Raw genomic sequence first — 12,911 nt, 5'->3', positions numbered from 1 at the left:
TTTACATTAAATGTGAATGTATTTGAATAATACAATATATTGAACTTTTTTTTAAAAAAATTACCGTATTTACTTTTTAAGGGAAAAAGCCTCTTTCAATTTAAAATTATTTGCCAGTCAAGTTCTAAATGCAAGTCCAGAATCTGTTTATAATATCTAATTACTGCTAGTTTGCCATAACTGAGAATCAACCATGTACTCTTCATGGACTAGTTCTCAGATTAACCTTCCTGTCTAGTGACTTTTGGGCTTGCTTGCACAGTGTGTCTCAATGATTTGGATGTCTCCCTCTATTCAGATTACAATGTATTTGTTCTGCTTAATGTCACAACTGTTGTTCTGATAAGACTCTTGCGACGCAAGTTCTGAAAGTAATTTGGAAAATAGGCAGCAGGAGCTTTTGACACTTCTGTGAGCATGGTTGCAGATTGGGGCGTTTGGCCAAGACTGACTCATTAGGGCAGGATTGCTGGTGGAGAAAAGGGGAGAGGAGGGAAAGAATGAGGTCAGTTCTATCACAACTGAAGTGCAGGGAAACAGTGCTGCCTTTGCACTTTCTTCTCATTAAAAATAAAAATTCTCTTATTGGTACTTTTGTCCTTGTGTCTCATACTGATCAGTGGGAAACAGAAATTGGAAGCCATTAGAACAATCTGGCACAGATTGACTAGTATGAAGAGATGGTTAGTCTTAAGTGTGGACTGTCTGTCTCCTTCCACTTTTACCTCCTAGACCCTCTGTTTTTCCTCATTTCCCCAGATAGCTACTGTCCTGAGATATGCTGCAGAACCTCTGCAGTAAGAGCTCTGAAAATATTATGACTAGGGACTTCAGCTGCATTTTGCTTCTGCTGTCATCCATGGAAAAAAAACTAAGTAGAGGGAAATTTGGAATTTATATGAGATTAATGAAGGAGATAGATGCTGTTTGACTAGCTCCCTCTGAGCTCACAGAATAAAATTATCTTTTTTATATCATGCTCATGGCTGCCCTATTGCTTGTCCTTTCGTTCTGAAGTATTTGGGGTTATCTTTGTCTCTGTGTGAAGGAGAATTAAAACAGAAGAGGTCATCTCAGCTGGCAGGCATGTCATAGGGCTGAGGAAGGGAGGAGCAGCTGGGTCAAGAGGCAGCATGTGCCATGTCAGTGCTGATGGCTTTCATTGGATTGCGGAGTCCTCCACCTGCTTTTCTTTGAGTTTTCTTCAGTTTGCAAAGATAAATGTCCTGATCCTTGAAAATTGATATATATTTCCACCAAGAGCACAGACAAAATATTATCTTAAAAAGATGTGACTTTCGATACTAAGTTAGTACCTGTTCTACACTGATACTGTGCAGTATGTCTTGTTGGGGTGTTGTCTTGTGGCTGATTGATTGCTCTGTACCTGTTACTAAAGAAATGGATTAAAGGAGATTATCACTGGCAGTCTGAAGATGTCTCTCCAGTTTGGAATATTTTTTGAATCTTTGCCAGTATTTTCTGTATACAGTTTCATTTTGGTTTTCAGCATGATTTTTAAACATGGTTTAAACATGGCTTTATGTGATTCATACTGAGTGAGCAAAGCATTCACATTGTCACTCCCAATGCGAGGGGGGGCCTTACAGATGGAAGCTGCTGCTTGCTATTCTGAGTGCATGGACAAGAAGGGATTTTCAGGTTCTTACAAACTAAATTCCATTTCTTTGATGAATATCCCAGTATACAATTTACATACTGACAGCACAGAAACTTCACCTGCAACCACTTAGAGACTGCTTGTATTTAAATAGAGCAGATCTAAGCTAGAGAAATCAATGACAGCCTTTTTATTTACTTCTGTAACTTTGAAGGAAGGTGAGAGTAAGCACCATCACTCTCTGTTCCCAGCTGTATCATTATCAGACTGTAAGAAACTTATTTTCCTATTTGATAAGGATCAGGCTGGGCAGTCATACAGGAATTAACTGTTTGCTTCTTTCAGTATGATCATTACTATAAAAAATAGTAAAGTAAGGGCCAGATCCACGGAAGCAGTTTTATTGCAGACACTTTATCTGGAATGAGATTGCTCACATTTTCTGCCATTTTCCTCCCACTTTCTTTTCTAGGAATACGTAGCCTACAGTCACACTGGCCGCATTATCCCAGCTATCTGGTTTCGTTATGATTTGAGCCCCATCACAGTGAAATACACAGAGCGGCGACAGCCTTTGTACAGGTTTATCACATCGGTGAGTTACCCTAAACCAATAATTCTCCCTTCTGCCTGCCTGCCTTTCATTTCTCTTCTGAGCCTTTGCTGTCTAGAAGAATTGAATTTCTGCTTCAGAGCATTGTGACATGATTGAGATAAAACAGTACATCACCGCAATTGTGCTGAAGTGTGAGGTAGCTGGTAAGCTCCATGCTTGACAATTTGATTTAATAGCTAAACACACGAACAAAAAAAAAATTATCCTATTCCAGAAGTGCCAAATTCTGTCTAGGCAGGATGGGCACTATTGCAGCATATCGGAAACTTGGAAGTAAAGCTAATGTGACATGCAGTAAAGCATGCTGCAATAAACCATCTCTAATGGTGAGATCCAACTTGCAGAGAATGCAGAGCAGTTGTTTTACACAGCGCTCCTGCTTGTCTTAATATGGGTTTGCCAGTCCCAGGCATTTACTCCTGGGTAGAATTGGAGAAGAGCTGCATTATCAAATTCCAGAGGTGTTTTCCTGATGAGTTGTGTTTTGTTTTATCCAGATAACATCCTGCAGTACTGATCTCAGCATCTATAACAAAGCTGTACTGTCCAAACTGCTAGTTGGGCAAAGAGCTATTTAAAGATCTTCCAGAACTTTAAAAAACATGTCCTGAGTGAGTTGGCTTAAAATTTAAGCTGCAGTCTGCTGTGCCAGTGAGGCATGGTAGAACGTAAAATAATTGATAAATTGGCTGGAATGAAGACCTCAGATTTAGATTTTTGAACTGTTTGGATATTTTAGTTCGAAGTAACATAAACAGTGTGGCTGTGTTGCACTTAAAGATCTTGATTTTGCAGCTTCTGATAAACACCAAGTTCCCTTCACTTAACTTTAGAAATGTGTGTGATCTCCAGGACACACAAATACCAAGAAAAAGGAATTTGAAGCAAAATCTAAATGTTGTGATTTAAGACATTCCCTTCTTAACAAGTCTGTTTGGTTTCAAGACAGAATTCTGAAAAAGGTCAAACTTCAATATTTTATGACTTGGCATCTCATACTGCCTCTACTTCTTTCCCTAACAATATGCTCTCATAGGTTTCTTATGCATCTTGTTGGGGGTGAGGGTGTGGAGGTGTTTGGAAAGATTGATAGCTGGCATTATTCTTTGTCACGTCCGTTGCTAGCATTGATTTACTGCTGATATGCTGTTGTATGCATATAAATAGCATCTTCGTTGAATTTGATAGCATGCTTCAGAGTTTACATAAGGAGACCACAGGAGAGGCTTTCCTCACTGGTTGCCACAATGATTTGAGATGGCTCCAGCCCTGTCCTATCTGTAAAGTTAACCAGGCACGTGCTGGCTGCTGGACTGGTGAAGAAGAATTTTACAGCTGATTTTGTCTACTTTATAGCCATTTATAAGACCAAACAGTCTCAAACAGCTCATTTGGGGCCGTTCCAATTGAATGTCCTTCCTAGGGGGAGATGTGGGTGTTGCTGGTATCTGCAGTAGCTGTTCTGCACTACGTCAGACAGGTGTGCCAGACCCCTGTGGGATGTGGCTGACTTAGAGGCAGATCCTTGTTACAGATGCTATTTTGTGGCTATCAGTCTGGGACATCTGGCCCTGGTACAGATGACCTGCTCTTGCCCTCAATTAGGCTGGAAATGTTTCACAGTAAGGTAGCCTTGGCTGTGCATGTGCTACACTTAAACCTTTACAGCATTCAAGGTGGCATTGAAAAGATTGGGGGGAGGGAGCAGTGCTGCAGAGGATCAAAACAGCTTTTGTCCTAGGTTTCCTTGCCCTATTTTGATTATATGATCTGTTCCATTGTCCTTTCCACTGCTTTAGCCCTTCCTGTATCTCCAGCTTGGCCTTTTGCATCACAGTTGCTCTGGAGACCAGTTAGTGATGATTAGCACTGGGCTGAAGTCCAGACAGAGATTGTGCTGGGGCATCTGGAGTCATTGCTGAATGGGGCTGGCCATGAAAGTAGCTGCTTTTTCTGAGCAGCAGCTGCTTAATTAAAAAACCACAAGAGGGGCTCTGGGGTAAGGAGGGATCACCTGTGACTTTTTAGTGAGCAGATTGTTTACTAGGGCACACATGTGACTTTCAGTAAATTTGAATGTGTCCTGGTGATGTGGGAGGATCCTGTGGGCTTGAAAGAGACTTTAGGAGGGAAACAGTGTCAATGTTGGAGGGAAGGATACACTGTGGAGGAGCAATCCAATGTGGAGGGATCAGATGATAGAGGGGCGTTGGCTGTTCAGTAGAGAGCCAGAGGAATCACATTCTGCTGGTAGGAGGTTATCTGATGCTCTTTGTTAGTAATGAATTTGCCCCCCAAAACCAGCATTATAGCACCATAGCAGTGTCCCTAGATGTTCCCACCAGACCCACTCTAACTCATGCCTGCTCCATGGGTTTTTGTGATTTGAAGAATTATCCTAATTTTCTGTATCATGTGAGAGGTGCTTCCTGTGCAGGAATTGGTTTAGCATCGATTTTTACTTTACATGTCACACTTCGAAAAATTCAGTACTAAATAAGATTCTGTATTGCTTGTGGGTCAGTGCTGCCACTGTCATTGTGCTGTGAATTTGCCGTGGATCCTGAGGTTAACCACAGACACTTGGCATAGTGGTTTTGCCTGTTAAAATAGTAGGTTTTACCTGTTAAACTATACTGCTTAAAATCAAGGCATCTCCCCATAGAGAGAAACCATTCATGGCCTCGTGTCTGAGGTTATGGAGCAAGGGGTAGAGTTTCACTGCTGAAAATTTATGAGTTCCTTTAAGTGGCCAAACTGAAAGAAGGTTTTATCATGAGGTCAGTCTAGTGGCTGGGAGGGAAGAGCAGGCAGAAAACAAGCCAAAGTTCTGCTGAAGCATTCAAAATCCAAAGAAAAGAACAGAATTTTCTTTCCTGATATGAGAGGATTAATCTGCCCTCTAGGTGTGAAAAAAATTAAACTGGAAATAATTGAGTTGGGGGTGGGGTGGGTGGGGAATATTTCAGCCATGGGACCTGTTACTGATGAGTATCATACTCAGTCCCATGGCATTTTTAAAACCAACGCAGTGTTGTTCTACAAGATGTGCTGCAGGTCAGAAAAATCTCTGGGTGGGATTACTTTACTAGGAGTTACCCAAGGATCCTACTGGTCCTTTCTGTCCTTAAAAGTAATTTTAAGATTTTAAGACATCCCAGAGGTCCACAGTCACGTATCTGATACTTCCCTTTCTGTCATCTTGCTTGTAGCTTTGCCTCCTCTTACATATCCGCTTGTTTTAGTGCTTAGGGATATAGTGTAGTTGAGAATGGTCAGTTAGGTTAATGGTTGGACTAGATGATTTTCAAGGTCTTTTCCAACCTAGATGATTCTGTGATTCTGCATCCCAGCTGCTATCCTATAATCATATTCTGTTCAAACCCCTTGTTCATACCCCCCATTGCATGGTCTCTCACTGCTGTAATTACTACACTTCCGTATTTCTTTTCCTTCCTCCTTCAGTGGTTGTGCCCGAGTCAAACTGTAACCTCATGGAGCCAAATGCAGATCATTGACAGGATAAAACTCCATTAAATACAAAAAGGTGCATGATGCCTGTGCTGCTAAGGAGCAACGCTCCATATGTATTAGAACTGTGATAATAAAGAAACACAGTGGTGCAGCTTCTGTGCTGACCCAGAGCCCAACCCTGGTGCTGCCCTTTTTTTGTCACAATGAAACAAGAGGGCTGTGTGCGTGCTGGGATGCAGGCTCCAAGCGAATGCCAGGTGTGTGTGACTCATAAACACTCAGCAGTACAGAGCTGTGCAGATGAATTTATATTTTTTCTGTTCCCCACCCCCTTGCACTGCTGCACTGAAATCAGATTTTCCTACCATATGATGCAAAATCTTAGTGTTGGATGGGTTTTCTGTTATTTGCGGTGTAACATCTCCTGTCAGCTGAGGTGCTGTGGACTGAAATAACCCAACTCCATTGCGGTCATTTTCCCTGAAAAGTCACCCTGCGTCATGCTCCAAGGGATAACAAAGAGGGGGGCACAGGGGGCAGGAACTAGACTTGGCCACCCCTAAAAATACAAACTTTGCCTTAGGCAGGTACTTGGGTTCTTGACGTCTTTATCTGCTGGAATGCCAACTGTCCTGCAAAAGCCACATTTACTGCAGCTCCTCATTTCACCCAGCTCACTAAACGCATATATATCCTGGTTATAAATACACATGTAAATGAGTCCTTTACTTCTTGGTGCCTTTGCTCACCATTAATGAACTGTTTGTTCTGTTGCCACTGCTAACTCCTTGCCAAGCTGAACGCTGCTGCTGTTATTGTTACTCTTTTGTCTGTAACTTTGCCCATGGGGTGTAGTGCTGTGTGGGAGAAGAGACATGGCACAGTAGGTCTAGTGTTGCACTGGTTCCCCTCTGTGTCAGCTGTATTGCATTTTCCTGATACCCTGCTACATCGGCTTAGTGATTTTTGGGTTCCCTTCTCTCTCTTGGCTTCTAGCTCACAGCAAAATCCCCGTTTTCCCAGGCAGGCCCTTCTCAGGAGATAAGCTCTGTATCTTGTCCCCTTCTCACAGACCTGGTGTCTCTTATTCTCAGAGATACCTAATCCTACACAATGTAAAAGAACATCACAGTTTTGAAGTAAAAAATGTGGGAGTTAGGAAATTCGAGGTCCTGTGGAATTATAACTTGGTTGTTAAAAGTTATTAGGTTGCCTTATGGTGTACCATACTTCCCATGTGAACCCTGCCTTGTGCAGTGCCCCGGCTGGGGTGACACCCTCTGAGCAGCATTTCTTCCCACCCTATGGTATTTGATTGCTGCCTTGTTACTAGCAGGAGGTCTGTATTAACCCAGTCCTGAGTACAAGTTCTATGTTTCCACAAGGACTCTGAGACAGCTATTGTCCTGTATTGAACCCTTCAAAGGTGTTCTCCTTTGCAGTTTCCCTGGGAGGCAAGTTTAGCATTGTCCCCTCTTCGTAGATAAGGGAATAGAAGCAACATGTTTCAGACTCTGTAACTGGTGCCCCCTGATTTTGGGTGTTTAAAAGCCAAAGTACCTTCAGTTTGACATGTCAGAATACTTTTGCATTTTTCTAGCACTTGAGAACTGAAGTAGACTGTTACACTAATCAGGACATTAATTTTTTCCCTAACACTATTTTTGAAAATATGTTTTTACTGGTGTTTAAATAACGCAATCCGAGACATCTTGCATGGAAAATTTTGGCCCACAGAGAGTTAAGTTGGCAGTGCTTTTGTAAGCAGCCCTTGTAATGGAAAGTGTTAGACAGACTTAGCTGTAGGTGTCACTGGTAGCTAGGTTTCTCTGTTAGTCACTGTCCTTCACATGCTATTTAAGTGTCTTTTGCCTGTTTGCAAATGCTGTATCTTGTGAAACAGGGAAGACTACAAAGCCGTGGTATTTATAATAGAAAACAGTAGTAGGAAGATATGAGCAACATAGATGTTCTAGAAAGCTTTGTTAGGTGGAGTTTAGCCTAGAAAGGAACAGCATTCCTACTGTAGGTTCCTAGAAGCTGGTATTTATGATTGACTCGGGCTATGATGAGTTCAGGTTAGCCATAAGTTATTCCACTGTAGGGAATGGTTTTTCTGAGTTATTGTCATGTAATTATGTCCCCAGTACTGTTACCCAGTTCTTACTATAATTCCAGAAAATACACTAGCAGTAGGCAATAATATCTTTCCCCCACAGTTTCAAGCTATGTAAAAGTTTCCCTCATCACTGACAAACCTGTTTCTTCTCTCTGTACATTCCAGATATGTGCCATCATTGGAGGAACATTTACTGTAGCTGGGATCCTCGACTCCTGCATTTTCACAGCATCAGAGGCCTGGAAGAAGATCCAGCTGGGGAAAATGCAGTAGTGGTGAAACTCTACCCTAGTCTCCAAGGACAGGAGCTAAGATTGAGAAATCTACCACTACCTGTTTTTGTCTTTATTTTCTATTTGATTGAATCAGTAAGTTTTTCTCTAATCAGGCTGTTCAGTGAAGACGTCTTCAACAAATCAAAGAAATCTCCATGCATTTCAGAGCTCTGAAAGTGAAAAATCAATGGAATCAGGGCGTGGATTTCGATTCTCTCCCCCCAGAAAGAGAGGTTGAAATGCCATGTATGAAATACACTGTCAGATCTAAGTAAGGATGAGAGTCTGTTCTCTGGGAGGTTCCTATGGCAGTGTACAAACTAGGTAGTAGATTGCGAAGAGTTGAGCTGTCTTGTGGCACTTTTTGGAATTCTGTTGGATTTGCATGATTAGACAATCGACTTTTGTATAAGGTAAAATTATACATTAGGAAGAAATTCCACCCATGGTGCCAAAAAGGTGATGTATCTGTTGGTGAGGAATGGAAAGTGTTAGTCCCCATAGCAAACTTTAGAGACAGAGGGCAGAAATAACATCAAGAAATGTCTTGTGCTTTTATTGAAAGCTCTTTTGTTCAGATATGACCTTTCTAATGAAATGAGCAAACAAGAAGAAGCAGCCTTCCCCCAGCTACTTTTTCCTGGGTAATCTGTGATCCAGGCAGTGGAGGGCCCTTCTTTTACTCTGGATGTAAAAGTGGTTTCATTTCTTCCCAGAAACTGAATATCCAGTCTTGTGTTTACAGGTGGCATGAAGTAAAAACCAAACTGAGCAACACAGTTTTATGTGGCCTTTGCTTTGAAAGGGAATAGTTGTCTTTACAGCATTAGCTTTTATTCTTTCTTACGTTTTTTAAACACAGACCACCCAACAGTCTGGATTCTGCACTTCTGCTTTATTATTATTATTGTTGTTGTTATTTTGAAAAGGGGTTGTATGTTGTATGTGTTCAGAAAAATGGTGCAGTCTTCTGGGTGGATGAGCACAGCTTACTGTCTTGCTTTGTGTGCGTGTATTGAATACACCTGTCAAACACAGGAAGTGTGTCTTTTCAGGGTTTAAGGTGCCTCCCTTTTCCTTTAAAATTCAGTCAGGCATCTTTTCTGAGCCCTAGGCTGACACTGTTCACCCACAGGTACACCAGTAGCAGGGCAGGCATTCCCACAAGCTGGCCCCTGCTGGTATTTTTTTCATTTTATTCTTTAAAATGTACCTGAGCTTCCGTGCCCGTTCATTCAAGCCTTGTCTTCTGGGGCCTCCAGTAAATGGAGGCATGAGGGGAAAACTACTGCCAGGTGTGTCTTGCACATAATGGTAGACATGAGTTCACTAAAATTAGACCAGTACCCACCAGCGCATTTTCCATAGCCTCCTAAATGTTCCTTGAGTAGTAACAGTCTCTGCATGCTTTGTAAATGTCTGAGATGAGGATACACAAATTTATAAGTGTTCCAGGATGGATAAAAATCGTAAAATAAATTCTTTAACTCAATCAATGCTGTAAATTCTAAGACAGGTGCAGGTTTTCTCTTGGATAATATCTAGTGCCCACTGCCCTTTCCTGGAGGCAAAAGTATCCAAACATGCTGTAATAATATGAATCTTTGAATATTCAGTGTTAATGCTAGAGTCAGATGCATTTCAAGAGTATTCCAAATACATGTCTGTTGAAATTGTCTCATTGCTTTGGAAGTAGGGAAGGTAGCCAGTTTTATCCACACCAAAAAAAAAAAAAAAGCAGCCAACCACCCCTCCTCCTGCCATCCTCTGCCCTGTAGTAACTTTGGACAAATTACGGCATTGGAATTTTTCCCTGTTCTTATTATGAATTGATTGCTATTACTTTAGGTGTAAACTGGATTGTGTAATTTCCTGTATCTGTTAATGTATGGATAGATTTTATACAGTTTTTTTTTCATTTACAAAAATCAACTTGAAAATGAGATGCTTGTCTTCATTTCAGTGCGCGCGTCCGTGTGCCCATGAACAGCACCTGCAGGATGGTAGCGGCTGCCCAGTGGGAGCTGGGATTTTCCATTGCAATTGCTTCTCTTGCTGGCTGAAGGATTTCCTCTAATCCACTGTGACCAGCTGAAGCTTACAGCAAAAAAATGTCCTAGTTTTTTCTCTTGAATTTGTTGTGTCTTAGCTCACAGCTTGTGAACTCAGTGGATTACAAGGATGTGATTTTTAATATCTTAGCAGTGCGTCCTTCTTCCAAGCTGTGCAAGAGATCTTTGTAGCGCAGTGGATTGTACTGTTAGTTTTCTGAAGTTTATTTTCTCATACAGTTCCTTCGACACAAACAAGCAAAGCTGGTTGCAGATTCCTTTTTGTCCCTGGTGTATTATTTCTGCCCTTCTCCTTCTCCCTATCATCTGTCTGAATTAAATGCTGCCTTCTGTGCAGTCCAGGCCAGTTCTCTAAACCAGACCAGTGAAATTGTTTGTCTTTTTTTGGAAATAACAGATGCATACTTCAGTATGCCTGCTTTCTCTGCCAAAATGTCCACTGCAATAACCTAATAAATCACTTTTTTTTTTTTTTTTAATTTTTTTTTTTTTTTTAACTGGATGTGGAAACCAAATTGTACTCAAGTTCTGGCAAAACTGCTGAGGAAACAGTCCACACCTTAGTTCTCTAAACCAGGTCTTAGCTTTTGAGTACTGCTGAGCCAAGGCTACCTTCCGAGTCTTCTCTAAGTTGTGGTGAGTTTGTCCTTCAGACATGGCTGGCTTGGGTCATGTAATGATGCTGCATCATGTGTTTACAGACAAATCTGCTCTTCATCTCTCCAAATGTGAAAGTGAGGTAGTTAACTGTTACAGCAGTTCTGCCCCATGCATACATGTCTTGTTAGATTCCACTTTTATTTTCAAACACTTTCTAGAGACAAAACGAGCTTAGTTATTCTTTTAAACATCAATGCAAACAAAAATACTTTCAAGCCATAGTAGAAGGAAAATCATTGATCGTAGGTGTTCATCCATATTCCTGACTTTGCTCTTCAAGTCAGTATTTTGACAGAGTATTTGTGGTTTTCCAAGAAAGACATCCCTGTATGAAGTCAAATATTTAGAACTTGTATATATTCCAGTTTAAATAAGTCACTAAAGGTACGCTTCATCATATGGTGAGAACTTGTGACATAGGATGCTTTGCAATGGTGAAGTTAACATTTTTAGTTCTAGGGAAAGCTGTGCTTAGGTATATTCTTGGCATTAGATGGACTGCTGAAGATTACTTTTTAAGAAAAAAAAAATGAAATGGGGTAAGAAGAAAACCTGGAAGGCATGCATTTGTGAATGATCTGATTTATCAAATACTTGTATTCAACTACTGCTCTGCAAAAAATGAAATCTGCGGAGTAGATGGTAATATCCATAGTTAATTTCTGAATATTTCTCATTTAAAGTTGCTTTTTATTTGTGTGATACACAAACTGGTCTGAAAATTACTGTGATAAGTATCTGCTTTAGAATGGTCATTTGAAGTTTCAGATGAAATATGTCAATGAGGTGTTTTCTCAATGATCCTTGGAAGAAGGGACGGAGGGGCAGGGGAGGGAGGACCTATCCTGTAGTATGTTATGGCGATGTTTAAAGCACTGGTCTTCTGCATTTTTACAGTGGAGATTTTTAAAGAGTTCTGACATTTCTCTTTTAAATTTGCAACCTTATGTTAATAAAATATTAGCCTTTTTAGTTCTATAATTAAAAATAAAAGTCATGTTTTGATTAGCTTCTTGTTGCACTACTATTACAAAATCAATCTAAAGGGGAGTTTTTCTTTTGTTTTTAATTATTATTTCAGTGAACTAAGTGTTATCACACAATGAAATCACTGTAAGCCAGGTCACTGTGTAGAAAGTTAACACGAGGCTCTTTTGTAATCAGCACTGAGTCATGTCTGGACATTCAGTGCTTGGGTTTGAATAGTACGAAGTGTCCTAACCTCCCCTTTTTAATGAGAGGTGAGTGGACTGTGCTTGGAACTTGCTGGGTTTGGCTTTAGTCACTGTGCCACTTGGTATATAAGATAATCCAATTTTTGTTCTCCCCTTCCTTTAATTTCCTTTCAGCCTTGCTTCACCAACTATTTGAAAATAAGTGTCTGAGGCAATTATTAAAGATTAAATAGTAAAGAGTTACCACACAGTGAATCTAGGCACTATATTACAAAACAAATTTGTTTTAAGTTCTGGTATTGCTTACTTAACGTTGGTGTCTGTTGTACATCATCTTCACGAAGGAATAGATCCTACCTGCTTCCACTGAACCTCGAGCACAAACTGGAACACAGATTTCTAGAAGTGACAGGATGGTGCTGAAGGTTCCTTACTCTACTCTATGTAAAAGATGAGTAAAGGCACTGGGAAAGCTGTTTGTCCAGTTTTCACCCTGCTGCAACTCACTAGTCCAGAAACTTTTCCATCCTATCTTTATAAACCAAAACCCAAGCAAGTGTCTGTGCTGCTCACCCGACTGACTGGTTCACTTATACCAGCAACCCCCCTTCTGCCATAAATAATTTTCCTTGAGAATATATTAGCTTCTGTCCAGAAAAGATGTAATAGCACGCAGTGTACCTGAAACCAAGCAGGCTGTGCAGGTAAGTTAAGTTTGCAGCCGCGGGGATGCAGTGACAGGGCCCGCAGCCCCCGCACCAGCGGCGGGCTGAGGGATTTGTCGGTGGCAGAAGCCCCGGGAGCCGGCTCTCGCTTGCGGCTGCGCCGGCCTGGGGCGGGGGCAGCGAGTCGGCGGTTCCTCTGTTTCCCTCCTGCGCGGGGCTGGGCTTGGAGGTGAG

General features: G+C 41.2%; 1 protein-coding gene across 1 annotated transcript in view; it reads left to right on the top strand.

The window, feature by feature from the left end:
• Positions 1–10,037, top strand: part of ERGIC1 (endoplasmic reticulum-golgi intermediate compartment 1) — a 42,432-nt gene extending 32,395 nt beyond the window's left edge. Inside the window, exons 10-11 of the mRNA XM_026858538.1 lie at positions 2,094–2,216; positions 7,996–10,037. Of these exons, the coding sequence (XP_026714339.1) occupies positions 2,094–2,216; positions 7,996–8,103 (231 nt within the window). The 3' untranslated portion in view covers positions 8,104–10,037. The remainder of the gene's footprint in view (positions 1–2,093; positions 2,217–7,995) is intronic.
• The last annotated feature ends 2,874 nt before the right edge of the window (positions 10,038–12,911 follow it).

Source organism: Athene cunicularia (assembly GCF_003259725.1).
Source record: "Athene cunicularia isolate RWA chromosome 13 unlocalized genomic scaffold, athCun1 chr13_part1, whole genome shotgun sequence".
Taxonomy (NCBI): Eukaryota; Metazoa; Chordata; class Aves; order Strigiformes; family Strigidae; genus Athene; species Athene cunicularia.
Note: the sequence above shows the minus strand (reverse complement) of the source record. Positions and strands in the feature narration are given on the sequence as shown.